The sequence below is a fragment of the Hordeum vulgare genome, chromosome 5H (genome assembly GCF_904849725.1).
Source record: "Hordeum vulgare subsp. vulgare chromosome 5H, MorexV3_pseudomolecules_assembly, whole genome shotgun sequence".
Classification (NCBI taxonomy): domain Eukaryota; kingdom Viridiplantae; phylum Streptophyta; class Magnoliopsida; order Poales; family Poaceae; genus Hordeum; species Hordeum vulgare.
This window is the reverse complement of record NC_058522.1, coordinates 573,158,971-573,186,595: the sequence shown is the minus strand read 5'-3', so window position 1 is coordinate 573,186,595 and position 27,625 is coordinate 573,158,971. Positions and strand designations below refer to the sequence as shown.

Below are 27,625 nucleotides of genomic sequence, written 5' to 3'. Positions count from 1 at the left end.
GGGCCTAAGGCCCACCAGTTGGTGCGCCACCCCTCCTCCCCCTTCTCGCCGCCGCACCTCCCATCTGGGGGGGCTGCCGCACCCCCTAGGGTGGGAACCCTAGGGGTGGCACCCCGTCTCCACTCCCCCTATATATATTGGGCACTTTTGGCCATTGGAGAACAGATTTTTCCCTCTCCGTCGGCGCAGCCCTGCTCTTCTTTCTCCTCCTCTCTGTCGGTGCTTGGCAAAGCCCTGCCGGGAGACCTCGTCTCTCCATCGACACCACGCCGTCGTGTTGCTGGAGTTCTTCCCCAACCTCTCCCTCCTCCTTGCTGGATCAAGGTGTGGGAGACGTCACCGGGCTGCACGTGTGTTGAACGCGGAGGTGTCGTAGTTCGGCACTAGATCGGAATCGCTGCGAGTACGACTCCATCAACTGCGTTCTAGCAACGCTTCCGCTTAGCGATCTTCAAAGGTATGAAGATGCTCTTACCCCTCTCTCGTTGCTGGTCTCTCCATAGGAAGATCTGAATATGCGTAGGAAAATTTTGAATTTATGCTACGTTACCCAACAGCTCCCACATGGGCCACAAAAGGCCCAAAGAGGGCGCCACCTATAGATGGAAGGGGTGGACAAATCGGACTGGGAAGGAGACTTTGCCTCCCTAGTTCATGCAAACTAGGAGGTCTCCTCGTCCTAGCCATCTTCCATTTGGCCCTTGCCAGAGCTGATACACGGGTATCCCTCGATAGGGTATCCCGGCATGACGATTAGGTTAAACAGAAAACGTGAGATAAAGTTTATCTAGGTTCGGACCCTCTTTACAAGGTAATAAGCTACCCCTACTCGTGTATATTGTGATTGGGTTGTACAAAGTACAAAGATGTTCTATCAACTAGCTTTTCTCACGCTTATATAACATACTGGGGACCCTACGCTTATGATTGTTTTAAATATTACCATATGTTCCTGATGGCCAAAAAGTTTTTGGCATATGTCAAAAAAAATTGAAAATAAGTAAAATGTGCTCATTGTCACACCCAAATGCTAGTAGACAAGCTTAAGCATTTTGACATGTGTGAAAAAACAAATTGAACACCAATTGTTACCTTCAAATGTTAGACTTAATTTTAACTTTTTTTCATCAACAAAGCATTGCTATCCCGTCGCTCATGAAAAATTGTCAAACACACTTGTTAGACTAACATGAACATCCACACACAAAATCAAAAAATTTGAAATTTATTTACTATTTATTTTAGATGTATTGTTCATGAGAGAGCACATACTCCCGATAACCAAAATGGCCCTCTCGTATATTTTTAGTTTTAGATTATTGAAACAAACTAAAATAACATAAGATTTTTTTTAAAAAATCACTAAAGCTTATAATTAAAATGCCAACCAAATATGAAACATATATGAATTAAGTGGAATAGCTTTTTAACAACTTAGAAAAAAGTGGAATAGTTTCAACAATATATATTTTTAAATGAAACCAGAGTCATTAGCGCTCAATATGTTAGTTAAGAAGGGACTTGCCCAATTAATTAGTAAAAAAGCAGTCAAAAAAATATCACAGCCCGCTGATCAGGCACAAACAATATACAACGCACACCACTACTCAGGATTCAGGAAACCTTGTGAAGTTGCGCATTGGCACTATCATCATCATTTCTCCGTGAGCAAGCGACTCTATCTTCACTGCAAACGATCATTGATAAAACCCATGTCGCAAAGGCGATGAGAACTCACATGAAGAACCCTGCCAAGCAATCATTCATCGTGCCGGCGACAACGCAACTCCGAATCTGAAAGCGAGCCAAAGGGGAATTACACAAGGATCGTGCCGAAGATCCCCATACAAACCACCCGCCATTCATCATCCTCACCACTCACACTCTTTCGTTGTGGCTCTGACTTCACTGTAATAGATGCCTCAAGGTAAACCCAAAAACACGCCGCAGAGTCGACTACCACAACCTTTGTCATGACCCTGACAAGCTCACCACCCTTCTTCGTTGCACACAAGCCACGACACCACCACTACAATGCGTTCATTGATCCCTCCATCTGATGGCAACTCTATGAACAACACCAAGCATGACGCAGAAGCATGCACCACCATCGTTCGATCTCATGGAGATCAAAGACTTTCCCCGGAGTTGTCACAGAGAGAGAGGACATGTAGCACACCTCGGCGACGTCTTGAGGAAGAGAGTGAAAATTACAAAACTAGACATGTCGTAAAAGTTGTTTTGAATAGTCTAGATTTTTAATCAAACACGGGAGGAACACGTTGCAAAAGTGAGAGGAGTCAAAACCACGTGGGTGAGGTGAGACCCATAAAAAATAGAAACGCAAAAAATCAAGGATAAAAGGTGTTAGAGTAAAACGAGATTGAATGAAAGTGAATGGACGATTAGTCCTCTTTCTATTGATTCTCAAGTATATATACATCTGGAAGAGGTGCGAAGAAGAGGTGTTTGTTCGGAGGCATCCTTCCAGAACAGGTGCCTGTTGGCAATAGACACAAAGAGAAGACACGACTGTTCGGGTTGGACATATCCCTTGAATTAATCTGCTAATTAATTTCTAACACTCCCCCTTGTACAACACCGCTCCTTGAATGTTTCATCGTTGAAAGCTTCTTGCATATAGATCTTCCATCTTGAGAAATCTTCCAGATAATCTTGAGAGTCTCCCCCAAAAACCCTGTGGGAAAAATATGAGGAGAATAGAGTAGATATGTTGCTAAAACTCCTTTAAACCCAGTGGGAAAAAATAAGGAGAAAATGATGCAACATATGATGATTATTGTCTCTTGATAACTCATATGAGAAAAACCTTTGAAGAAGGAGAAAACTCATTGATAAGTTTAGAGAACAATTAATATGTCTTGAGTACTTCCTTTGAAACCCTGGTAGGGAAAATAGAAAGTATGACATATGATCTTTGAGAAGATATTGCCTCACTAAAAACCATTATGAGAAACTTTGAGAGAAAACTCATAAGGGAAAAGAGTGCAATCGTACATGCCATTGAAAACTCCTTTAAAACCCAATGGGAAAAATACAAGGAGAAAATGATATGGCATATAAAGACACTTGTGTTTATATTGTCTCGTTAAAAACCTTTTATGAGAAACCAATAGGGAAAACTCATCAAGGGAAAAAGAGTACAATATATGCAATCTGATGATTGTTAATAGGTTATAGTTTGGGAGATTACTCCCCCTGAACTTTGCAAATATGAAGGATGTATCATACCAATTCCATTGACATGAAAATGAGATTGTGTATAATCTGTTGGATTATAACAGTAGTTTGTTTGCAAATTATTTCCTCACTTTTCTATAATCCGTGAGGCTAAGTAATTTCCGAGCAATGTGATTTATGATATTGCTCTTCATATAACCTATAGGTATTGAGTAACACAAGTGGAAGTATCTTGATAAATCAAGTTATGTGATTCTAATGAATCTCAACCACATGATTTTGAGTGTACTAACCATTCTACTAAGTTATGTATATTTTGCAATGCCTTTAGATAAAGCAATTATGTTAGAATGATAACTAGAAATAACCACTAAAATCCATTTATATGACTTCCATGTGAAGGCTATTCCAGCAAATTCAGTCATTGATATGGCATCGTTGGGATCAAATAAAGAGCCAATATCATCACATCATATCATGGTCATATCTTCTATTTCCTGATGGAAATATCCAAGATTTACTATAATCTTCAGATATAAGATGATATTACTTATATCAACCATATACCTTTTGTTGGGGGTTGCACTCTGAATAAAGATAGCAAATATAGTGTCAGGCCTGACGTAGTTTGCAAGTATATGAGTGCTTTGACATTAGTGATATACAGAACTTCAGGTCCTAGTATCACTTCATTATCACCCCTAGGTATGAATGGATTTTTACCTTATCAAAGGTAGTATGACCATACATGTCTTTTGTTGATATGATATATCCAAATTGAACTTCTCGTATATGTTTGGATATATGTAGACTGATATGTATTCTTGAGAGAATGCTCAAGTTGTAAACTTAAGCTAAATTTGGTTGAATCCAAATTTTCCGTCTTGAGATGATTTTATGTATGTTTAGGTCTTGTAGAGAAATTGATGATGAAATCATCATATACACTGAGGTGATGTAAGGAAATAAAATTTTGGTATTCCTTTATTAACACATAAACAATCATCATCCTTTGAGTAATCCTCTGAAGAAGGAACTCGTCTAGTCGGTAGTACCATATGATTCACGACTATTTCTAGTCATAGAGTGACTTATGAAGTTTTACACAATACATGTTGCGATTTGTTTTTGAATTCGAAAATGAAGCCCTTCAGGGACTTTAATATAGATTTCCGAAATGAGTGACTCATATGAGTATGTAGTCACTGCATCCATTAACTGCATGGATAATACTGTTGGAATTATGCCCTAGAGGCAATAATAAATGTATAGTTATTATTATAATTCCTGTATCAAGATAATAGTTTATTATCCATGCTATAATTGTATTGAATGAAGACTCATTTACATGTGTGGATACATAGACGAAACACCGTCCCTAGCATGCCTCTAGTTGGCTAGCCAGTTGATCGATGATAGTCAGTGTCTTCTGATTATGAACAAGGTGTTGTTGCTTGATAACTGGATCGCGTCATTGGGAGAATCACGTGATGGACTAGACCCAAACTAATAGACGTAGCATGTTGATCGTGTCATTTTGTTGCTACTGTTTTCTGCGTGTCAAGTATTTATTCCTATGACCATGAGATCATATAACTCACTGACACCGGAGGAATGCTTTGTGTGTATCAAACGTCGCAACGTAACTGGGTGACTATAAAGATGCTCTACAGGTATCTCCGAAGGTGTTAGTTGAGTTAGTATGGATCAAGACTGGGATTTGTCACTCCGTGTGATGGAGAGGTATCTCGGGGCCCACTCGGTAATACAACATCACACACAAGCCTTGCAAGCAATGTAACTTAGTGTAAGTTGCGGGATCTTGTATTACGGAACGAGTAAAGAGACTTGCCGGTAAATGAGATTGAAATAGGTATGCGGATACTGACGATCGAATCTCGGGCAAGTAACATACCGAAGGACAAAGGGAATGACATACGGGATTATACGAATCCTTGGCACTGAGGTTCAAACGATAAGATCTTCGTAGAATATGTAGGATCCAATATGGGCATCCAGGTCCCGCTATTGGATATTGACCGAGGAGTCTCTCGGGTCATGTCTACATAGTTCTCGAACCCGCAGGGTCTGCACACTTAAGGTTCGACGTTGTTTTATGCGTATTTGAGTTATATGGTTGGTTACCGAATGTTGTTCGGAGTCCCGGATGAGATCACGGACGTCACGAGGGTTTCCGGAATGGTCCGGAAACGAAGATTGATATATAGGATGACCTCATTTGATTACCGGAAGGTTTTCGGAGTTACCGGGAATGTACCGGGAATGACGAATGGGTTCCGGGGGTTCACCGGAGGGGGGCAACTCACTCCGGGGAAGCCCATAGGTATTTGTGGGGGTCACACCAGCCCTTAGTGGGCTGGTGGGACAGCCCACCAAATCCTATGCGCCAAGGAAGAAAAATCAAAGGAAGAAAAAAAAAAGAGGAAGAAGTGGGAAAGGGGAAGGACTCCCTGCCACCAAACCAAGTAGGACTCGGTTTGGGGGGGGGAGTCCTCCCCCCTGGCTCGGCCGACCCCTTGGGGTTCCCTTGGACCCCAAGGCAAGGTCCCCCTCCCTCCTCCTATATATATGGGGCTTTTAGGGCAGATTTGAGACGACTTTCTCACGGCTGCCCGACCACATACCTCCATAGTTTTTCCTCTAGATCGTGTTTCTGCGGAGCTCGGGCAGAGCCCTGCTGAGACAAGATCATCACCAACCTCCGGAGCGCCGTCACGCTGCCGGAGAACTCTTCTACCTCTCCGTCTCTCTTGCTGGATCAAGAAGGCCGAGATCATCGTCGAGCTGTACGTGTGCTGAACGCGGAGGTGCCGTCCGTTCGGTACTAGATCGTGGGACTGATCGCGGGATTGTTTGCGGGGCGGATCGAGGGACGTGAGGACGTTCCACTACATCAACCGCGATCTCTAATCGCTTCTGCTGTACGATCTACAAGGGTACGTAGATCACTCATCCCCTCTCGTAGATGGACATCACCATGATAGGTCTTCGTGCGTGTAGGAAAATTTTTGTTTCCCATGCGACGTTCCCCAACAGTGGCATCATGAGCTAGGTTCATGCGTAGATGTCTTCTCGAGTAGAACACAAAAGGTTTTGTGGGCGGTGATGTGCGTTTTGCTGCCCTCCTTAGTCTTTTCTTGATTCCGCGGTATTGTTGGATTGAAGCGGCTTGGACCGACATTACTCGTACGCTTACGAGAGACTGGTTTCATCGTTACGAGTAACCCCCTTTGCTCAAAGATGACTGGCAAGTGACGGTTTCTCCAACTTTAGTTGAATCGGATTTGACCGAGGAGGTCCTTGGATGAGGTTAAATAGCAACTCATATATCTCCGTTGTGGTGTTTGCGTAAGTAAGATGCGATCCTACTAGATACCCTTGGTCACCACGTAAAACATGCAACAACAAAATTAGAGGACGTCTAACTTGTTTTTGCAGGGTATGATTGTGATGTGATATGGCCAAACGATGTGATGTGATATATTGGATGTATGAGATGATCATGTTGTAATAGAAATATCGACTTGCATGTCGATGGTACGGCAACCGGCAGGAGCCATAGGGTTGTCTTTATACTAACATATGTGCTTGCAAATGCGTTTACTATTTTGCTAGGATGTAGCTTTAGTAGTGATAGCATAAGTAGCACGACAACCCCGATGGCGACACGTTGATGGAGATCATGATGATGGAGATCATGGTGTGGTGCCGGTGACAAGAAGATCGTGCCGGTGCTTTGGTGATGGAGATCAAGAAGCACGTGAAGATGGCCATATCATGTCACTTATGAATTGCATGTGATGTTAATCCTTTTATGCACCTTATTTTGCTTAGAACGACGGTAGCATTATGAGGTGATCTCTCACTAAAATTTCAAGACGAAATTGTGTTCTCCCCGACTGTGCACCGTTGCTACAGTTCGTCGTTTCGAGACACCACGTGATGATCGGGTGTGATAGACTCAACGTTCACATACAACGGGTGCAAAACAGTTGCGCACGCGGAACACTCGGGTTAAGCTTGACGAGCCTAGCATGTGCAGACATGGCCTCGGAACACATGAGACCGAAAGGTCGATCATGAATCATATAGTTGATATGATTAGCATAGGGATGCTTACCACTGAAACTACTCTCGACTCACGTGATGATCGGACTTGGGATAGTGTAAGTGGATCATGAACCACTCAAATGACTAGAGAGATGTACTTTTTGAGTGGGAGTTTAGCATATAATTTGATTAAGTTGAACTCTAATTATCTTGAACATAGTCTAAAGTCCACTTTGAATATATTTGTGTTGTAGATCATGGCTCACGCAAGTGTCATCCTCAATTTTAATACGTTCCTAGAGAAAGCTAAGTTGAAAGATGATGGAAGCAACTTTGTAAACTGGGCTCGTAATCTTAGGCTTATCTTACAAGCTGGAAAGAAGGATTATGTCCTTAATGCTGCGCTAGGAGATGAACCACCCGCTACGGCTGATCAGGATGTTAAGAACGCTTGGTTAGCGCGTAAGGAGGACTACTCAATAGTTCAATGTGCAGTCTTGTATGGCTTAGAACCGGGACTTCAACGTCGCTTTGAGCGTCATGGAGCATTTGAGATGTTCCAGGAGTTGAAGTTCATCTTTCAGAAGAACGCCCGGATCGAGAGGTATGAGACCTCCGATAAATTCTATGCTTTCAAGATGGAGGAAAACTCGTCTGTCAGTGAACATGTGCTCAAAATGTCTGGGTACTCAAACCGTCTAGCTGAACTGGGGATTGAACTCCCGCAAGAAGCTATCACTGACAGAATCCTTCAATCACTGCCGCCAAGCTATAAAGGCTTTGTGTTGAACTACAACATGCAAGGGATGAACAAGTCTCCCGGCGAGTTGTTTGCGATGCTGAAAGTCGCAGAGTCTGAACTCCGTAAAGAACATCAAGTGTTGATGGTGAGCAAGACCACTAGTTTCAAGAGAAATGGCAAAGGCAAGAAGGGCAATTCGAAGAAGAGCGGCAAGCCTGTTGCCAATCCGCCGAAGAAACCCAAGGCTGGACCTAAGCCTGAAACAGAGTGCTTCTATTGCAAGGGTATGGGTCACTGGAAGCGCAATTGCCCCAAGTATCTCGCAGATAAGAAGGCGGGCAAAGAAAAATCAGGTATATTTGATATACATGTTATTGATGTGTACTTAACCAGCTCTCGTAGTAGTGCCTGGGTATTCGATACCGGTTCTGTTGCTCACATTTGCAACTCGAAGCAGGAACTGCGGAATAGACGAAGGCTGGCGAAAGACGAAGTGACGATGCGCGTAGGAAACGGTTCCAAGGTTGATGCAATCGCCGTCGGCACAGTGTCACTTCAACTACCATCGGGATTAGTGATGAACTTAAATCATTGTTATTTAGTGCTTGCGTTGAGCATGAACATTATATCTGGATCTTGTTTATTGCGAGACGGTTACTCTTTTAAGTCTGAGAATAATGGTTGTTCTATTTCTATGAGTAACATCTTTTATGGTCATGCACCGAATGTGAGAGGATTGTTCATGTTGAATCTTGATAGAGATACGCATATACATAACATTGAGACCAAAAGAGTTAGAGTAAACAATGATAGCGCCATATTTTTGTGGCACTGCCGCTTGGGTCATATTGGTGTAAAGCGCATGAAGAAACTCCATGCTGATGGACTTTTGGAGTCACTTGACTTTGATTCACTTGACACGTGCGAACCATGCCTCATGGGCAAGATGACTAAGACTCCGTTCTCCGGAACAATGGAGCGTGCAAGTGACTTGTTGGAAATCATACATACCGATGTGTGTGGTCCAATGAGCGTGGAGGCACGCGGTGGATTTCGTTACTTTCTCACCTTCACTGACGATTTAAGTAGATATGGTTATGTCTACTTAATGAAGCACAAGTCTGAAACATTTGAAAAGTTCAAGCAATTTCAGAGTGAAGTGGAAAATCATCGTAACAAGAAGATCAAGTTCCTACGGTCTGATCGTGGGGGTGAATATCTGAGTTTCGAGTTTGGTACTCACTTAAAACGATGTGGAATTGTTTCGCAGTTAACACCGCCTGGAACACCACAGCGTAATGGTGTGTCCGAACGTCGTAATCGTACTTTGTTAGAAATGGTGCGATCTATGATGTCTCTTACTGATTTGCCGTTATCATTTTGGGGTTATGCATTAGAAACAGCTGCATTCACTTTAAATAGGGCACCATCGAAATCCGTTGAGACGACACCATACGAACTGTGGTATAGCAAAAGGCCAAAGTTGTCGTTTCTTAAAGTTTGGGGATGTGATGCTTATGTCAAAAAGCTTCAGCCTGAAAAGCTGGAACCCAAAGCGGAAAAGTGCGTCTTCATAGGTTACCCAAAAGAGACAGTTGGGTACACCTTCTATCTCAAATCCGAGGGCAAAGTGTTTGTTGCTAAGAACGGAACTTTTCTCGAGAAGGAGTTTCTCTCGAGAGAATTGAGTGGGAGGAAGATAGAACTTGACGAGGTTGTCGAACCTCTCATCCCTCTGGATGGTGGCGCAGGGCAAGGGGAAACCTCTGTCATTGCGACGCCGGTTGAGGAGGAAGTTAATGATGATGATCATGAAACTCCAATTCAAGTTTCTGTTGAACCACGCAGGTCGACGAGATCACGTGCTGCTCCAGAGTGGTACGGTAATCCCGTCTTATCAATCATGTTGTTAGACAACAATGAACCTGCAAATTATGAAGAAGCAATGGTGGGCCCAGATTCCAACAAATGGCTAGAAGCCATGAAATCCGAGATAGGATCCATGTATGAGAACAAAGTGTGGAATTTGGAGATGCTGCCTTAGGGCCTCAAGGCTATTCAGAACAAATGGATCTTTAAGAAGAAGACGGACGCTGACGGTAATGTGACCGTTTATAAAGCTCGACTTGTGGCAAAGGGTTTTTCACAAGTTCCAGGAATTGACTACGATGAGACTTTCTCTCCCGTAGCGATGCTTAAGTCCGTCAGAATCATGTTAGCAATAGCTGCATTTTTCGATTATGAAATTTGGCAGATGGATGTCAAAACGGCGTTCCTTAACGGTTTCCTTAAGGAAGAGTTGTATATGATGCAACCCGAAGGTTTTGTCGATCCTAAAAATGCTGACAAGGTGTGCAAGCTCCAGCGATCCATTTATGGACTGGTGCAAGCATCTCGGAGTTGGAACAAACGCTTTGATGAGGTGATCAAAGCATTTGGGTTTATACAAGTGGTTGGAGAATCTTGTATTTACAAGAAAGTGAGTGGGAGCTCTGTGGCGTTTCTAATATTATATGTGGATGACATATTACTGATTGGAAACAACGTAGAGCTTTTGGATAGCATAAAAGGTTACTTGAATAAAAGTTTCTCTATGAAGGACCTAGGAGAAGCTGCTTACATTCTAGGCATTAAGATCTATAGGGATAGATCAAAACGCCTGATAGGACTTTCACAAAGCACATACCTTGATAAAGTTTTGAAGAGGTTCAAAATGGAACAGTCCAAGAAAGGGTTCTTGCCAGTGTTACAAGGTACGAGATTGAGTAAAACTCAGTGCCCAGCAACTGATGAAGATAGAGAGCATATGCGCTCCGTCCCCTATGCTTCGGCCATAGGCTCTATCATGTATGCAATGCTGTGCACTAGACCGGATGTTAGCCTGGCCATAAGTATGGCAGGCAGGTTCCAGAGTAATCCAGGAGTGGATCACTGGACGGCGGTCAAGAATATCCTGAAGTACCTGAAAAGGACTAAGGAGATGTTTCTCGTGTATGGAGGTGACGAAGAGCTCGCCGTAAAAGGTTACGTCGATGCAAGCTTTGACACAGATCCGGACGACTCTAAGTCGCAAACCGGATACGTATTTATTCTTAATGGGGGTGCAGTAAGCAGGTGCAGTTCCAAGCAAAGCGTCGTAGCAGATTCTACATGTGAAGCGGAGTACATGGCTGCCTCGGAGGCGGCTAAGGAGGGTGTCTGGATGAAGCAGTTCATGACGGATCTTGGAGTGGTGCCAAATGCACTGGATCCAATAACCTTGTTCTGTGACAACACTGGTGTCATTGCCTTAGCAAAGGAACCAAGGTTTCACAAGAAGACCAGACACATCAAACGACGCTTCAACCTCATCCGCGACTACGTCGAGGAGGAGGACGTAAATATATGCAAAGTGCACACGGATCTGAATATAGCAGACCCGCTGACTAAACCTCTTCCACGGCCAAAACATGATCGACACCAGAACTGTATGGGTGTTAGATTCATTACAATGTAATTCACATGGTGATGTGAGGGCTAGATTATTGACTCTAGTGCAAGTGGGAGACTGTTGGAATTATGCCCTAGAGGCAATAATAAATGTATAGTTATTATTATAATTCCTGTATCAAGATAATAGTTTATTATCCATGCTATAATTGTATTGAATGAAGACTCATTTACATGTGTGGATACATAGACGAAACACCGTCCCTAGCATGCCTCTAGTTGGCTAGCCAGTTGATCGATGATAGTCAGTGTCTTCTGATTATGAACAAGGTGTTGTTGCTTGATAACTGGATCGCGTCATTGGGAGAATCACGTGATGGACTAGACCCAAACTAATAGACGTAGCATGTTGATCGTGTCATTTTGTTGCTACTGTTTTCTGCGTGTCAAGTATTTATTCCTATGACCATGAGATCATATAACTCACTGACACCGGAGGAATGCTTTGTGTGTATCAAACGTCGCAACGTAACTGGGTGACTATAAATATGCTCTACAGGTATCTCCGAAGGTGTTAGTTGAGTTAGTATGGATCAAGACTGGGATTTGTCACTCCGTGTGACGGAGAGGTATCTCGGGGCCCACTCGGTAATACAACATCACACACAAGCCTTGCAAGCAATGTAACTTAGTGTAAGTTGCGGGATCTTGTATTACGGAACGAGTAAAGAGACTTGCCGGTAAACGAGATTGAAATAGGTATGCGGATACTGACGATCGAATCTCGGGCAAGTAACATACCGAAGGACAAAGGGAATGACATACGGGATTATACGAATCCTTGGCACTGAGGTTCAAACGATAAGATCTTCGTAGAATATGTAGGATCCAATATGGGCATCCAGGTCCCGCTATTGGATATTGACCGAGGAGTCTCTCGGGTCATGTCTACATAGTTCTCGAACCCGCAGGGTCTGCACACTTAAGGTTCGACGTTGTTTTATGCGTATTTGAGTTATATGGTTGGTTACCGAATGTTGTTCGGAGTCCCGGATGAGATCACGGACGTCACGAGGGTTTCCGGAATGGTCCGGAAACGAAGATTGATATATAGGATGACCTCATTTGATTACCGGAAGGTTTTCGGAGTTACCGGGAATGTACCGGGAATGACGAATGGGTTCCGGGGGTTCACCGGAGGGGGGCAACTCACTCCGGGGAAGCCCATAGGTATTTGTGGGGGTCACACCAGCCCTTAGTGGGCTGGTGGGACAGCCCACCAAATCCTATGCGCCAAGGAAGAAAAATCAAAGGAAGAAAAAAAAAAAGAGGAAGAAGTGGGAAAGGGGAAGGACTCCCTCCCACCAAACCAAGTAGGACTCGGTTTGGGGGGGAGAGTCCTCCCCCCTGGCTCGGCCGACCCCTTGGGGTTCCCTTGGACCCCAAGGCAAGGTCCCCCTCCCTCCTCTTATATATATGGGGCTTTTAGGGCAGATTTGAGACGACTTTCTCACGGCTGCCCGACCACATACCTCCATAGTTTTTCCTCTAGATCGTGTTTCTGCGGAGCTCGGGCGGAGCCCTGCTGAGACAAGATCATCACCAACCTCCGGAGCGCCGTCACGCTGCCGGAGAACTCTTCTACCTCTCCGTCTCTCTTGCTGGATCAAGAAGGCCGAGATCATCGTCGAGCTGTACGTGTGCTGAACGCGGAGGTGCCGTCCGTTCGGTACTAGATCGTGGGACTGATCGCGGGATTGTTCGCGGGGCGGATCGAGGGACGTGAGGACGTTCCACTACATCAACCGCGATCTCTAATCGCTTCTGCTGTACGATCTACAAGGGTACGTAGATCACTCATCCCCTCTCGTAGATGGACATCACCATGATAGGTCTTCGTGCGCGTAGGAAAATTTTTGTTTCCCATGCGACGTTCCCCAACAAATATTATTTGTACTGCCAATGGTATTTATTATCGAAACTGAATTCCACTCATACCAAGAGTGTATGTTACATCATAATTTGATGTAGGGTCTCTGCGTGAACCCTTTTGCTACAAGCCTCGCTTTCTCACCACCTCATTTACTTTGTCTATGAATGAGAAGTTTTAGTATTCTATAAGAAAGATACTTATGTGGAGTAGGTATTACTATGGTAAATACCACTCGTTTATAGAGCGAGTGATATTCTTCATTACTTGCTTCCTTTTATGTGAACCAATATGAGTGCAAGAGTCACTTTACCATGGATTTTGGTTCAGGGCCCAAAAGGTTTTAGCAATTTTGAGAATAAATATATGTCGACAAATGTAGTCTATATTTTATATGATTCTGATGGAATCGATGAAATTGTGGAAATGTATTTATTCCTTTTAACTCCTTGTGATTTCCTACAACAATGGAGTCAAGGTGTTCCGATCTCCCGACACAAAAACATTTGTGCACATTTATGTCAGGATTTGGATGATGAGCATCCAGTGAGGTGTCTTTCAACTTGATGTTGAATTACATTTACTAGTTGAGGATTTGATTTCCTCTATTTCCGCGGAAGCATATGCGAGATTATATCTCGTGTGGTCAGATTTCTCCCCCTCTTGCTCTCATTTTGGGAGAAGAGTGGTTTATCAGGTACCTCCACTCTTTCTGACACTTTACTGCAGGAATATAAAATTGAGTGATACCTTTGTCATTAGTAAATGTATGTGGCAGATTTGCAATGTGTTGCAAATATGTGATTCTAAACTTCTTGTTCAGATTCTTTGAGTACGTGGATATAAGGACTGAATGTGAATAACATTCCTAATTTATTTCTTGGCATTCTTTGTGGTACTTATCTCCCCTAATGCCAGAAATGTCCTTATTTCTGATACAATCAGCATACGGGCTATGAATAATTTTGATTGACGGATAAATTGTCATTCCTCACTTAGATCCCTAATTTTCTGTGAGAGTCCATTGATCTATGCTGGAGTGGTGATATCGGTATGTAACCGAATTATCACAGATAGGAAATACTTTGTTGATTTCCACGTAATTACTAAAAGGGGAAAGTAGTATGCTATGCAGTTGGTATGATTTTATATCATACTTACGGTGTGTAATGCCGTATTTGTCTAGCATGAGGCTAGTAAATCATGATTCTATAAGTTTGGTCATATTATTAATTTCACTATCTTTGATAAGATATTGAACTAAACCATTTTGGGTATGTACATAAAGTATTATATATAATCAGATATTTCTTGTGAAATGAGTTCAACAAAGTTGTCCATTCGAATGGATTTATCCCTTGTTTAGGATAATTTGCTCTTACTTTGAGAATTTGAGCAATTGATTTAGTTATATCATTCATGGTTTGTGTGACAAGAGACACACTAGAAATCATTTTATAAATGTTTCCATGAGTACCATAAAGTATCTATAAAATACCACACAATGGTTGAGAATGCACATATCTTCTGAATGTGTTCAAGGAAGAATGAGTTGGCTCATTTAGAATTGTAAGGTGAGAGTTCCTTAAATTAATTTCCCTTATGGCACATGTGGTGCACATAAAATCTGATGATTTGGGAAATTTTGTAACTTGTTAAGTTGTGACCAATAGAATTGTCAATAATTTTCTAAACAACCCCAAACCTGGATTGTAAGGCTTAAAACCAAATATTTTGTAAGATTTAGAAAATTATTGTGTACGCAACAAAAATGAGTATGAATTGATTCATACATGCAAAAATTATCAAATATAATGTCCAAGAAATAGGATATTGGACATTTATACTACATGTAGTAGTACGACTATAGGCAAACAATATTTTGGGAATAATCGGGATATTACATGAGGTCTCCCATATTACGGAAAAAAATGAGTTATGCAAACATATCATAGGCACAAACGAATTGATCATTCTTTTATTGCACTATATTTTTGGTTCTCCCTCTGATGAAGATTCGAGAACATCATTTACCAGAATAGTTTCTGGTCGTATGTTTGCAAATTTTCAAATACCACAATGAACTTATTTGCCTTTTAATAAACTCATGGTGTGGTTTGACCATATGTTTGAGGGTTTGGTAATCATAGGTACGATATTCATGTAACCACACATTTGACAAACTTGAGAGTTGTCTTTGTAATCTTTTTAAAATGATCAATTACTAATTAAAAGGTAATTATGTCATTGGTTGTCTTTATCCTCCACTTTACTTTGAATGCCACATTGTTCTATTTTGTGACCACTGACATGCATAGTATTCTCAATGCTAGCAAATATTTGAAGCACCCGTTGGGTGAATATGATGAGTTTAAGAAATAACATGTTTCTTTACCATGAAAATGGTAATACCATCATAAGGAGATGTAAAGTGTATCAAGGGCTTTTCAACCCGATCTGCATATGAAAATGTCATATCATGAGATCTCAACTTCAAGTTGATTTTATAATTACCAAAATTGTAAGTTGCGATAGACTTGAGGCCTTGAAAAATTATTGGGTGATCATTCCAAATGTGCTCATGGCAGCATGTTTCTCTTATGGGAAATATTCAAGGTTAATAAATATTCATCCATTATGTACTTAGTTTGATAACCAAGTGAAGTTGGTGACATATAAAATGCATATGTCCATCAATAGAATAGCCATGTGTTACATGAAACGATCATGCATTGTTTAACTTACTTCTTAGAGTAAAATAAAAATATATGCATGAAATGATCTTGTTGAGCACAATCCGTCAAGGTGATGCTTGGTGAACATGGGGTGTAAACCTCCAATATAGTGCATGCGATGAAATCATTGCTAATGTTTTGGGCTTCATTCGTGATAAAAAAGTGTGACTTTAGAGTCACGGCCAAAAACATAGACTTTGCAATTTTAACATTGCTTTGTCACTACGAAAATAACAACCACAATGTGATGTGGATCTTGCAATAGTGTTTGAGACACTCGCTACAAATTATGGCATCCATCTTGATGGATGGATGACAATATAATTAGAAATAGTGACGTAGGCTCCATTGCCATGCATTTTACGAATGTAGTAGAGGGTAATCATAGGTATATGCAAAAAAATTCATAGTTTTCTATGACATATTCAAGCAAAATGTGCAAGAACAATATTTACTATGAGAGTAAAATATTTTAGTGAACAACAACAATAAATGCTTCGGAGGAGCAAATACTAGTACGGCTGATGCCTTATAGCCATATGTTACCTCTATGGGTAAACTAGAGATAATTAATTTACCTACAGTAAATTAAAGACCATCATGGTTGATGTTGTAATGAATTTAGCAAAATTAATGGGTATTTCAAGGATTGATCTTGAAACCATTAATGTGAATCTCAAATTGCTAAATATGACACCTTGAAGATAATCTCCAAAATGGAGTAGATTTCGCAGCACTAGGGAGTATAATCTGATGAAGTCAGTAGACTCACTCGTAATGCCTTATGTCATGACTTAGTAAAATGTGTGGGAGAGCACTTTGTAAAACAATCATAATGTCGAAACGACAAAATGTAGGCTTTATCAATAGTGGTGATAATCTATAAAGCAGTAGATCTACACACTACCTTGTGACCCCAAAACATCAATTTGAAGAACAACACTTAGAATTTCGCATATCAATTCTTGCTTGTATCAAGCCAAAGGATCGATTAAGATGAATTGATATTTATTTGCAAATAAATGTATTAATCTCAACGTGTAGCGAAAATGGAGATACATACATTCTGGAATACATCGTATTCAACAGAAATACACTACTATTGCAATGAATAGTAATGATGTTGCAAACTTGATTTCAAGTGAAAACTTGAAGTGTATAGATCTCAAATTGAATGAGATGATCTTGTATCAAGTTGTAAAATAATTCAGCAAAGTAAATTAATATTTTGCGAGAGAAAATTAATCTCAATCGCAATGAGATTGTTTTACGAGGAAAAAAATATTTTCTCGATTGCAAAGCAATATTGTTGTGCGAGAAAATTTAATCTCGATCGCCAAAAACATGTTCTAGAGAATGTGGTAAACACATTGAACATGTCAAGTATAAGCATACACATATTTCTGGAATTGTAAAACTCAACAGAAAATGTGTTGAAAATGCAAAGTTCAAGGAGTCAGATGACTCTATTGTAAAAATACAGTAAAGCGTAGAACTAAACTGCAAAGATTCGTAAACCTGAGGATCGAATCAGAACTTACTTGAACCCATTTAGCATTAAGATAAAATTTTAGGACTAAATCGAGGAATGGCTGAAAGGATAAGATGCCCTTTCTTCCTCCTGTGTGGCTATCCCGTAACTGTCGCCTCAGCGGCCACGGCCTGGAGCGGGCCGGGAGCCAGGAGCGGGCAGCCACGGCACAGGCGGCTGCGGCCACGACCTTGAGAGGGCCGGGCGCGGCCATGGCCTCGCACGGGCGGCGGACGGGCAGTGCAGCGCGGGCGGCTGCAACCACGACCTCGAGCGAGCCGGGCGCGGCCATTGCCTGGCGCAGGCACGGGGACGGCGGCCAGTCGAGGCGACGGCCGGCGGCAGGGACGAAGCCGCTGGAGCCGGCGAATTGGTCCAGCAGGGACTGAAGCCACGTGATTCCACTTGCCATGGATTCCTTTGTCCGTCGTCCAGCGTCAAGGCAAGATTATGTTCCTGGTAAAACAATTTTCTGTAGCCATGATGAAAATTGGAAAAGTAGCACCTTGTTTCTTTGTAGCGATTAGATGAAATTGGTACGCGAGTTTGCATGGTGCTTGACTCGAGTCTCTGGTTCTCTTCTTCGTACTCTGTCTTGCCATGAACAGGTCGTCCGATACGGAGCAGCGCGCTGTGCCGTGAACGGCTGGACAGGGGCATGGCCTCGAGTGCCGCCGATCTGCACGTATGCAAAAGGAGGGCCGCATCAACCACCACAGAGCAACTCTGAGGGCGCGTGCAGTCATCAGACTTTCGCCGTCCTGCTCATTGTGCTGATAAAGTGTTAGAGTAAAACGAGATTGAACGAAAGTGAGTGAACTCTGAAAGATGTGCGAAGAAGAGGTGTCTGTTCGGAGGCATCCCTTCACAACAGGTGCTTGTTGGTAATAGACACAAAGAGGAGATACGACTGTTATCTCTTGAATTAATCTACTAATTAATTTCTAATAAAAGGAACACATTAATAAGCTGTCCGATGGATAGATTTTCAGCAAGTTGTCAGCAGCTTGCTGGCTGAGACTGAGAGGCTATATATATATCCTCTAGCTCCATCTTCCAGCGCAATCACCACCAGGAATGATGCGGCATCTACGGGGAGGTCCCGGAGCCGGAGCGGATCTCGCCGTCCTCAGCTGCAGCTTCTTGCTCCTCTCCATCCTGTCCCATGGCGCGGACATGCCACTCGGCTCCTCCCTCTCACCGGCGGCCAATTCGGCCTCGTGGTCGTCGCCGAACTCCACCTTCTCCCTATCCTTCAAGCCGTCCCCGACCTCCCCGTCGCTCTTCGTCGCTGCGGTCACCTACACCGGCGGAGTCCCCGTCTGGTCTGCCGGCGCCGGCGCGGCGGTGGATTCGAGGGGCTCACTCCGCCTCTCGTCCTCCGGCGATCTGCAGCTGGTCAAAGGCTCCGGCGCCGTGCTCTGGTCGTCCGGCACGGCTGGCCGGGGCGTTGCCGCCGCTGCCCTCCAGGACAGCGGCAACCTCGTGCTCAAGAACTCCAGGGGGCGCATCCTATGGCAGTCATTCGACCACCCGACGGACACCGTGGTCATGTCGCAGAGCTTCACCTCCGGCATGAACCTCACCTCCGGCCCCTACGTCTTCGCCGTCGACAGGTCCGGCACCCTCACGCTTAACTGGGCCAGCGCCGGCGCCTCCCCCGTCACCTACTTCAATAAAGGCTACAACTATACCTTCACCGCCAAGAAGACGCTCACGCTGACGATGCAGACCAACGGCATCGTCTCCCTCAACGACGGCTCCCTCGTCAACCCCGTCCTCGTCGCCTACAGCAGCAACTACGGCGAGAGCGACGACATGCTGCGCTTCATGCGCCTCGACTCCGACGGCAACTTCCGCGCCTACAGCTCCGCGCGGGGCAGCGGCACCGCAACGGAGCAGTGGTCGGCGGTGGCGGACCAATGCCAGGTGTTCGGCTACTGCGGCAACATGGGCGTGTGCAGCTACAACCGCACGTCGCCGGTGTGCGGCTGCCCGTCGCGGAACTTCGAGCTGGTCGACGCCTCCAACCCACGGAGCGGGTGCAAGCGCAAGACCGAGCTCCAGGACTGCCCGGGAAACTCCACCATGCTCCAGGTCGACAACACTCAGCTCCTCACCTACCCGCCGCAGATCGCGATCGAGCAGTTCTACGTCGGCATCACGGCATGCCGCCTCAACTGCCTCGTCGCCAGCTCCTGCGTGGGCGCCACCGCGCTTTCCGACGGCTCCGGCCTCTGCTGGCTCAAGGTCTCCAACTTCATCAGCGCCTACCAGTCGCCGTCGCTCCCAAGCACGTCTTTCGTCAAGGTCTGCTTCCCCGGCGAGCCCAACCCGCCCGGCAGCGCCACTAACCCGTCGTCGCCGGGGACCTCCAGCCTCCATGGATGAATTGATTTTTCTTTAAAATAATCATGCTAGTAGCAAAGCTTGGCACCCGGTGTAGAACTTTGTGGGTTCAGAGAAATAAAATATCACCCTTTTAGTAAAAAGATAATCTGCATAGTTATTCGGTTACGTATTCCCCAAAAAATAAAAAAGTGCAAGAAGAAACATTGCAAAATTATTGCATCCGGTCTTTTTTTCCTATGAATATTGATTTGTTTTCACACTATGTTTTTTGTAAAACATCAATAATATATACTGACGTGGCCGCACCGGCAACCTTCATTGTCGCCCTCCAATTCATCGATGCCGATGCACCAGGGCCAGGCATTTGGACAAGAGACAAGTTGTTCGTGGATGATGGATCCATCGTGATGGCCTTAGAGCATCTCCAACAGCCGCGCTTCGCGCCGTGCCTAAAAAATGTGTTTGTCGCGCGTGCTTCGGCTGATTTAGCGCGGGGATAGGCGCTGGCTCCAACAGCCGTGTTATAATGCAGCGCGCGCCGCTCCAGCGACGCACAGTGCGCGCACAACATTTTTATAAATAGATTGCATTAAAATAAAAAAAAGATACAAAGTTATTTTACATAGATTGCAACTAGATAGGTAGTTCGAAAACATAGATAGATAGTTTGATGCTAGATAGTTCAAAAATATAGAACTAATCCCAGTCGCTCCAATCATCTGCACCATCATCATCGTCGTTGGTGTCGTCACAGGTTGATACCCAGATGTCGAACCAACGCTCATCTTCTTCAGTGAAGAAGGACCTCCCGCCTGCATTGACGATGTCGGCCTGCGCACTCGCCAATGCCTTCTGCCAACGCCTGTCCAACCGCTCCTCGCGGCGCCTTGCCCAATAATCCTGCTCGTAGGCGACGTCCTCCAGGTGGCGCCGGCGCCACTCCGCCATGACCCGGTCGTCCTCCTGGGCGACGAGGAGGCGGCGCTGCCGCTCAGCGTGCTCCGCACGGTCTTGTGCGGAGTTTACGCGAGGCGACGGGGCGACGTCTAACGCCTGCTGGAGCGTGTGGACGTCCTGAAAGTTCATTTGGCGGCGCGCCCTGCCTAGGCGCCACGCCGCCGCGTCGAACGCGCGGGCGGACTCGTGCGCCGTGTCGTATGTGTCGAGGCTAAGCTGGAGATCGCCGGAGCGTATCTCGGCGTAGAACCCGTCGTTGGGGCGCTCGCGGACGCCGCGGTAGCCCGACGCAGAACGGCGGCGCGGCGGCATGGTGGCGCGTCGGGGGCGGGGCGCTGGAGCGGTGGCGGCACGCTGGGGCGGCGGCGGCGCGACAGGTAGAGGGAGAGAGAGAGAGAGAGGAGCGGTGGCGGCGCAGTGGCGGCGCGCGAGGGAGCGGCAGAGCGCTGCGCTTTTGTAGGCGCGCGGGAAGCGGCGCGGCAAAAATGTCGCGCGAGCTGCCGCCTTTTCGCGCGCGCGGTTTTCCCGCCGCCGCTGGAGCGCGTCATTCTGTCCCGCACGTGCTAAAATGGCGGTTTACCGCGCGTGCCTTTTTGCACGGCTGTTGGAGATGCTCTTAGGCAATAAGCAGGGTCGGACGCAAAATAAGTGGGGCGAATTGTCAAAAAGCCACGAGCTTGGAGTGGATCTGGACTGTCCGGACTCTCCAAACCAACCTGATTTGTTGTCCGATTGGGGGATTTCACACGTCCAAACAGGTTCAGCCCAATACAGACATTCATTATGAATTCTATGGACACAGAAAAAACAAGAGCAACTAGATAGCGAGATAAAAACATCAAAAAAAAGTATATGAGGATGAGCATGCGACGCAAGAAGAACATGATTAAAGCCTTGATGAACTCATTGGGTGTTAAGGTAGATGATCCGGCCGAGCTCAAGGAGATGGTCAATGATTTTTATAAGAACATGTACACGTCAGAAGGGGTAACCAACATGGCTGCCGTGTTGGATCATGTTCCACAGGTTACTATTGAACGAATGCCATCCTGTGTGCGGTTTACAAGGAAGAGGAGGTCAAAACTGTGCTATTTCAGATGTTTCCCACAAAATCTCCAGGTCTGGATGGATTCCCAACACACTTCCATCAAGAACATTGGGATTTATGCGGGGATGATGTAACAAAGGCTGTCCTTCAAATTGTCGGAGGAGATACTTTTTTGGTTCTGCTTCCTAAGATAATGAACCCATCTTTGCTTTCTCAATTCAGACTGATAAACTTGTGTAACGTGTTGTACAGATAGCTTCAAAGGTGATTGCGAACAGATTAAAGCAAGTTTTACCAAATATAATTTCAGAAGAACAATCGGAACGAATTTCCGGGTAGAATTATCACAAGGAATGTCATTACGACGTATGAGTGTTTGCACTTCATGAAGAGAAGCAAGGCTATGAGAATTATATCGTCAGCGCCACTAACCCGTCGTCGTCGGGGGCCTCCAGCCTCCATGTATGAATTTCTGTTTCTTCAAAATATTCGTACTAGTAACAATGCTTGGCACCCCGTGTAGAACTTTGTGGGTTCAGAGAAACAAAATATCACCCCTTTAGTAAAAAAAAATCTGCATAGTTATTCAGATTGCTTGAGCAGAACACAAAGTGTTACGAATTCCCCACGAAAAAAGTTTGCAAAAAGAAACATTGCAAAATTATTGAATCCGGTCTTTTTTCCCTATGAATATTGATTTGTTTTCACAATATGCTTTTTTGTAAAACGTCAATAATATATATTGACGTGGCCGCACCGACCAACTTCATCGTCTCCCTCCCAATTCATCGGTGCCGATGCACCAGGGTCAGGCATTTGGCCAACATACAAGTTATGGCCTTCATGAATCCATCGCGATGGCCTTGGGCAGTGGCATTGAGGGCGGGGTCGGACACAAAATAAGTGGGGCGAGTGGGTCTGGATTGTCCGGACTCCCGAAACTAACCCCGATTTGGTGCCCAGTTGGGGGATTTCAAACGTCCAAATCGATCCAGCCCAATACGAACATCCATTATGACTTGTGCGGACATAGGAAGAAACGTGCATCCGAGTTGAAAATTCCATAAGGAACTGAAATTCTTAACTGTTGTCTGTTATCTCCTCTTTGACTATAATGCTAGGTTTATGCCCATATAAACAAAAAAGACAAATGTAACAAAACAATTAAAAATGAGAGAGAGCATTATGATGACCTTAAGAAGAAACGATGCTAAGTGCGTGGACTTATGTAAAGTGTCTATGAACAATGTATGAACAAGTTTAGTCATTAAACAATTAAATAAAGTAAGCTTAGTAGGTCATCGATTTATAGGGCGTGCATGTATTTCTAGGTCATTGATTTGACTAGATAAATACGAATTATATGTCATCAAAAGTATATAATTGAATGCTTAAGCAGATGTAGTTTCTAAACATATATTTTTCATCAAATATAATAGCCCCTCCGTACGGAAATACTTGTCAAAGAAATGAATCAAAATGGATGTACCTAGAACTAAGATACTTCTAGATACATCCATTTTTTAGACACGTATTTACAGACAAAGGGAATACATATTTAGTTAGTTAAATTGTCAACCTAGAACGATGCACATGCCTTGTAAAACAAGACAGGGGAAGTACAAAAGCTAAGCACCCATGCATTGTGAAGACTGGTTGTTAAGCTTTTTAATGCACTTAGCACCTCATCTAAATACCAATGGCCTTGTATGCATTGAAACCCATAAGGTGAACCATTTCAACAGGCACGAAAAATGATGATGTCTTTTTCTATTACAGAACCATTGTTGATATCAATCAAAACAGAAATCAGGAGGTCAAGAACCAAAGATACCGTGTAAACAAGATGCTGAGTCTTGGTGAAAGATGAATGATTTGTCCTGATCGATCCAGGGAACACCGAGCTATTGGGACGCATGGCATGGCAACACGCATGTCCTCTGCTCGTGTTACCTGATCGATCAAAGTTTGTAAGGGGGAAGCTAACAGCATTCATAATGACCTTAATTTACTACTTGGCCTTCTTAACAAGTGTGGAGGTGCGGAATTCCGCATCATCTCTAACGAAGGTCCACCAAAGATAGGTGAGAGGAATGGTGCTCGCGTGCCACAGCGAATGTGCATCAGCATACCCCTTGTATGGAGGAAAGTCATACACTTCAAGAAGCATAGCTAGAGCTCCTCCAAATATGACGATCCAAACCTTGAATCGTGACGGATGATGGGTCATAGCCGCCCAGATTGACCATGCGACAACATGAACCACACCCATTGCCACACAAACTTTCATATTCCATCCTGCAAAGGCATATAAACATAGCAGATGCACATGAATTAATAATATGTTTGTGCACAAAAGGCAAAGTGTGTGTAAGGTAAATTGAAGACACGGTTATTCAGTCCGTTAACGATAATATTCCGTCCATCGTATCTTTTATTTAACTTGTAATAACACCACAAAACATGGTAAAAGTAACAGCTACGAGATTGTTGAGCCTAGCTAGTAAAATATTTAACTTCATATATATGCAGGATAGATCTTGTATGAATGAAGATAGAACAAGATCAAATACTGTCGGGGAAGCAAAAGGAACTTTACCGTAGTCAAGGTCGTAGAAGTTAAGATACAAGATGTGTGTAGTAACAAATGCTAGAATAGGTGCAGCAAACATCACCCTACCAGCCTCATCCTTGACATTAAAAGTTCTTAGCAAAGTAAGGATTAAAGAGTAGCCAAGTTGGGCCACAGCTGAAGAGTAGTCCAGTTTCTCAGTCAAGTCAATATCCCTGCAAAATGAAGAATGCTGCTGCTGAGTAAGATATCAGATATTATTATGACAGCATGCCCAAGCTTTGAGCAAACACACACCTAGTATGGAATATAGTGCTCCAGAACCATGCATTCAATGATAATATTGCATAGATATGCCATAAGCCAGTGAACTCATAGTATGTCCTCTTCGTCTGAGGTCTAAGAGGTAATCTGTAATTCACTTGCAGGAAGAATAAAAGCCAGCCAGTAAAGTGCGTCAATAGGTTGAGAGCAGACAGTGCAGCTGAAAGGGGCTCCTGATAAATGGCAAACAAGTTAAGACATGTAGTAGTGGTAGTCATCATGGTGAAATACTAGTATCACTCATCAACATACAAGCCAAAACATGCCTGGAAGACAGAAACACGTTTGAAGGGCCATTTTCCATGATATTTAACAGGGCTCAGGCCGCCTAAATGTCTTTCCTCTTCTCTCCGTATCATGCAGTAGTAGCGGCAGTCTGTCTTACAGTTTTGTTGCTTCCAGTGCATGTAAAGGGGCTCCTGTGTGTACCAAGAACTTCCAGCAGATGTGCTGTGATTCTCCTGGGACTGACAGTTGCTGATGATGTTACTTCCAATAATCCCTGTATTCTGACACTCCTTCACACAAGTTCTGCAGGTTGGTCACGACGCAAGTTACCAGAAATTTCTAAACAGTGTAACATAAGAATGACAGCAACTGAAAGGTCAATAGATGAACAAATTTCAGGAATCCAACCAGTTGTCGGTTTTTTTTTTTTTTTGAAAAATACATAAGGGAAAATAAATATGGTGAACTCAATTATTTTTTACTACGAAACACATCTAGAATCTAGTAATAGTCACTGTTTAGAGTCCACTGAGTCCAGAAAAATAGGACAGGCAGAAAGTAGATATCATGGGTGGTAGACCGATTGCACAAGCAAAATGGAAGGATACTAGAAGAAAAATAATACTGCAAGTATGATACTATCAATTAAACATGAACAACTCAACACGCTAGAAAAGAAATAGCTTTCACAGGTGTCGCCTAGTAATTGACTTATGGTAATCCACTGTTAGTGTTTTGATTAGAACTGGGGTTATTCTACCATTGTGCTGCTATATCTCCTAAAGTGCGTCCATATAAATTCAATTTATCGTATAATATGAGATATTATTTACTATTTGTTCTTGTATCCTGAAATTTGACCACGAGCACCTAAGCATCCTGTCACCCCAGGTTGCCTCGACTGGCTGTCACAAAACAGCTATGGGACAGACGATGTGCAAGCAAACACATCACTGATTAAGATCATTTCTGTAACACTGTCCCACAATTTAGCAGAATCTAATAAACTGCTTTTAGAGCAATTTTATTTACAAGTTGATAAAGCTAAACAAATGTTATGGTAAACGGCAAAGGGGTACTTTGGACTGAAGGAAATCCATAGGAATTTGGAGAAACCAAATCATTTGAAATTTGATCCTGCCTTTCCAAACAAAGAAATGGGCCCCTGAAATTTCAGGGGTGCTATTCAGCAATTCAATAGGAATCAAAACTAAAAAAATACTAGAATCAACCTATACAGCAAGGCCTGGGATCAAGTATAAAGAAATAAATGGCAATCTGGCGCAATGGTACATCATCTGCAGCACGAGATGAGCCAAGAACTGCTCTCACCTGTACAGCGGATGAGCATCTCCCGGGCTGGCCTCGACGGAGCCGACCACGAATCCGACTGCAAGAAGGGAAGCCAATCGAACTACCCAGAGGCTCCTTCCGGCCATCCCGGCGGTCGGGAGCGCCTGGGTCCAGTCCGTGAGCCCAAGATCACGGAGAATGCAGATGCCCTGTTCAGAATCCAAGTCCAAAGGGATGGAATTAGACTTCTAGCAAGTGGGAAATGAATGTGGAGCAGCAAATCAAATCAAATCAAATCTTTAGTTATATGTACTGTGCATTAGCTTCAAAAGTAAGGAAATGGCGGCAGGAGTGTACCTTGGGTGGGTGCTGCTGCAGCCAGCGAGCGCGAGGTGGAGATCTGAACCGGCGAGCTGCCACCAGCGCCTGCCTCCGTGCCTCGCTAATGGCTGCTGACTAGCCTGCTGCCTGAGAGGTCCAGAAAGCTGAGGGTGGAGTCGGGGGACGGGGAGGAGCCGTCCGGGGAAAGAGAGGAGCAGTCCTCGCCGCCGGGTCAATGGCGAGCTCAAGGAGTGGAGCGGAGCGGAGGGAGCGGCGGTGGTATGGTGGAGGCCGTGGGAGGGAGCGGCGCGGCGGTGGTCCGGGGCCGGCGACGGGGAGCGGCGCGGCGGCGGTGGAGGGCGGAGTGAGCGAGGCTGGGAGATGGCTCGTGGTCGTGGCGGCGCAGTCGGAGATGGAGATGGGAGAGGACGAGGAAAAATGGATTGGGCTATTGATTGATTTGGTCGTTGGGGCCGGCCTTTTTGGCTAACCAGACGGACCCCTTGGCTGATGGGAAAAGGCCCACTCAGGCATCCTTTGATTTGTATATACCAATCATGTAGGAATTTTATAGTTCAACTCAAAACAAAATCTAGGAATTTTATAGGATATGATTTTCAAAGAATTTTTTGGAGGTTTGTAGGAATGGATTGTTATTCTTGTGCAGTAGGATAGAAACTAATTCTTTGCATTTCAAAGAAAAAATATACTCCATCCGTTTCAAAATAAGTGACTCAACTTTGTACTAGCTTTAGTATAAAGTTAAGTCACTTATTTTGAGACAGAGGGAGTATTATCCTAGACTCAATGAAAAAATGGTATCATATACATCAAGTGATATTCATTCTTATATACCCCCTCCGTTCCTAAATATAAGAATTTTTACAGATT

The 27,625-nt window shown here is 44.1% G+C and overlaps 3 protein-coding genes across 3 annotated transcripts; 1 reads left to right on the top strand and 2 right to left on the bottom strand.

Annotated features, from left to right (window-relative positions):
- Positions 1-17,430: 17,430 nt before the first annotated feature.
- On the bottom strand, positions 17,431-18,453 carry LOC123394964. Its single transcript, XM_045089871.1, has one exon. It carries the CDS (start codon positions 18,049-18,051, stop codon positions 17,575-17,577), a length of 477 nt encoding a protein of 158 aa, XP_044945806.1. The 5' UTR covers positions 18,052-18,453; the 3' UTR covers positions 17,431-17,574.
- Positions 18,454-18,613: 160 nt separating this feature from the next.
- LOC123394963 (G-type lectin S-receptor-like serine/threonine-protein kinase At1g34300) lies at positions 18,614-20,153 on the top strand. The gene has a single exon (XM_045089870.1). It carries the CDS (start codon positions 18,717-18,719, stop codon positions 20,028-20,030), a length of 1,314 nt encoding a protein of 437 aa, XP_044945805.1. The 5' UTR covers positions 18,614-18,716; the 3' UTR covers positions 20,031-20,153.
- A 3,587-nt stretch (positions 20,154-23,740) lies between these two features.
- LOC123394962 (post-GPI attachment to proteins factor 3-like) lies at positions 23,741-27,191 on the bottom strand. The gene is made up of 6 exons (XM_045089869.1): positions 26,771-27,191; positions 26,453-26,622; positions 25,159-25,423; positions 24,866-25,065; positions 24,596-24,783; positions 23,741-24,294 (listed from the first exon to the last, which is right to left on the bottom strand). Exons 2-6 carry the CDS (start codon positions 26,557-26,559, stop codon positions 24,008-24,010), a joined length of 1,047 nt encoding a protein of 348 aa, XP_044945804.1. The 5' UTR covers positions 26,560-26,622; positions 26,771-27,191; the 3' UTR covers positions 23,741-24,007.
- Positions 27,192-27,625: the final 434 nt, after the last annotated feature.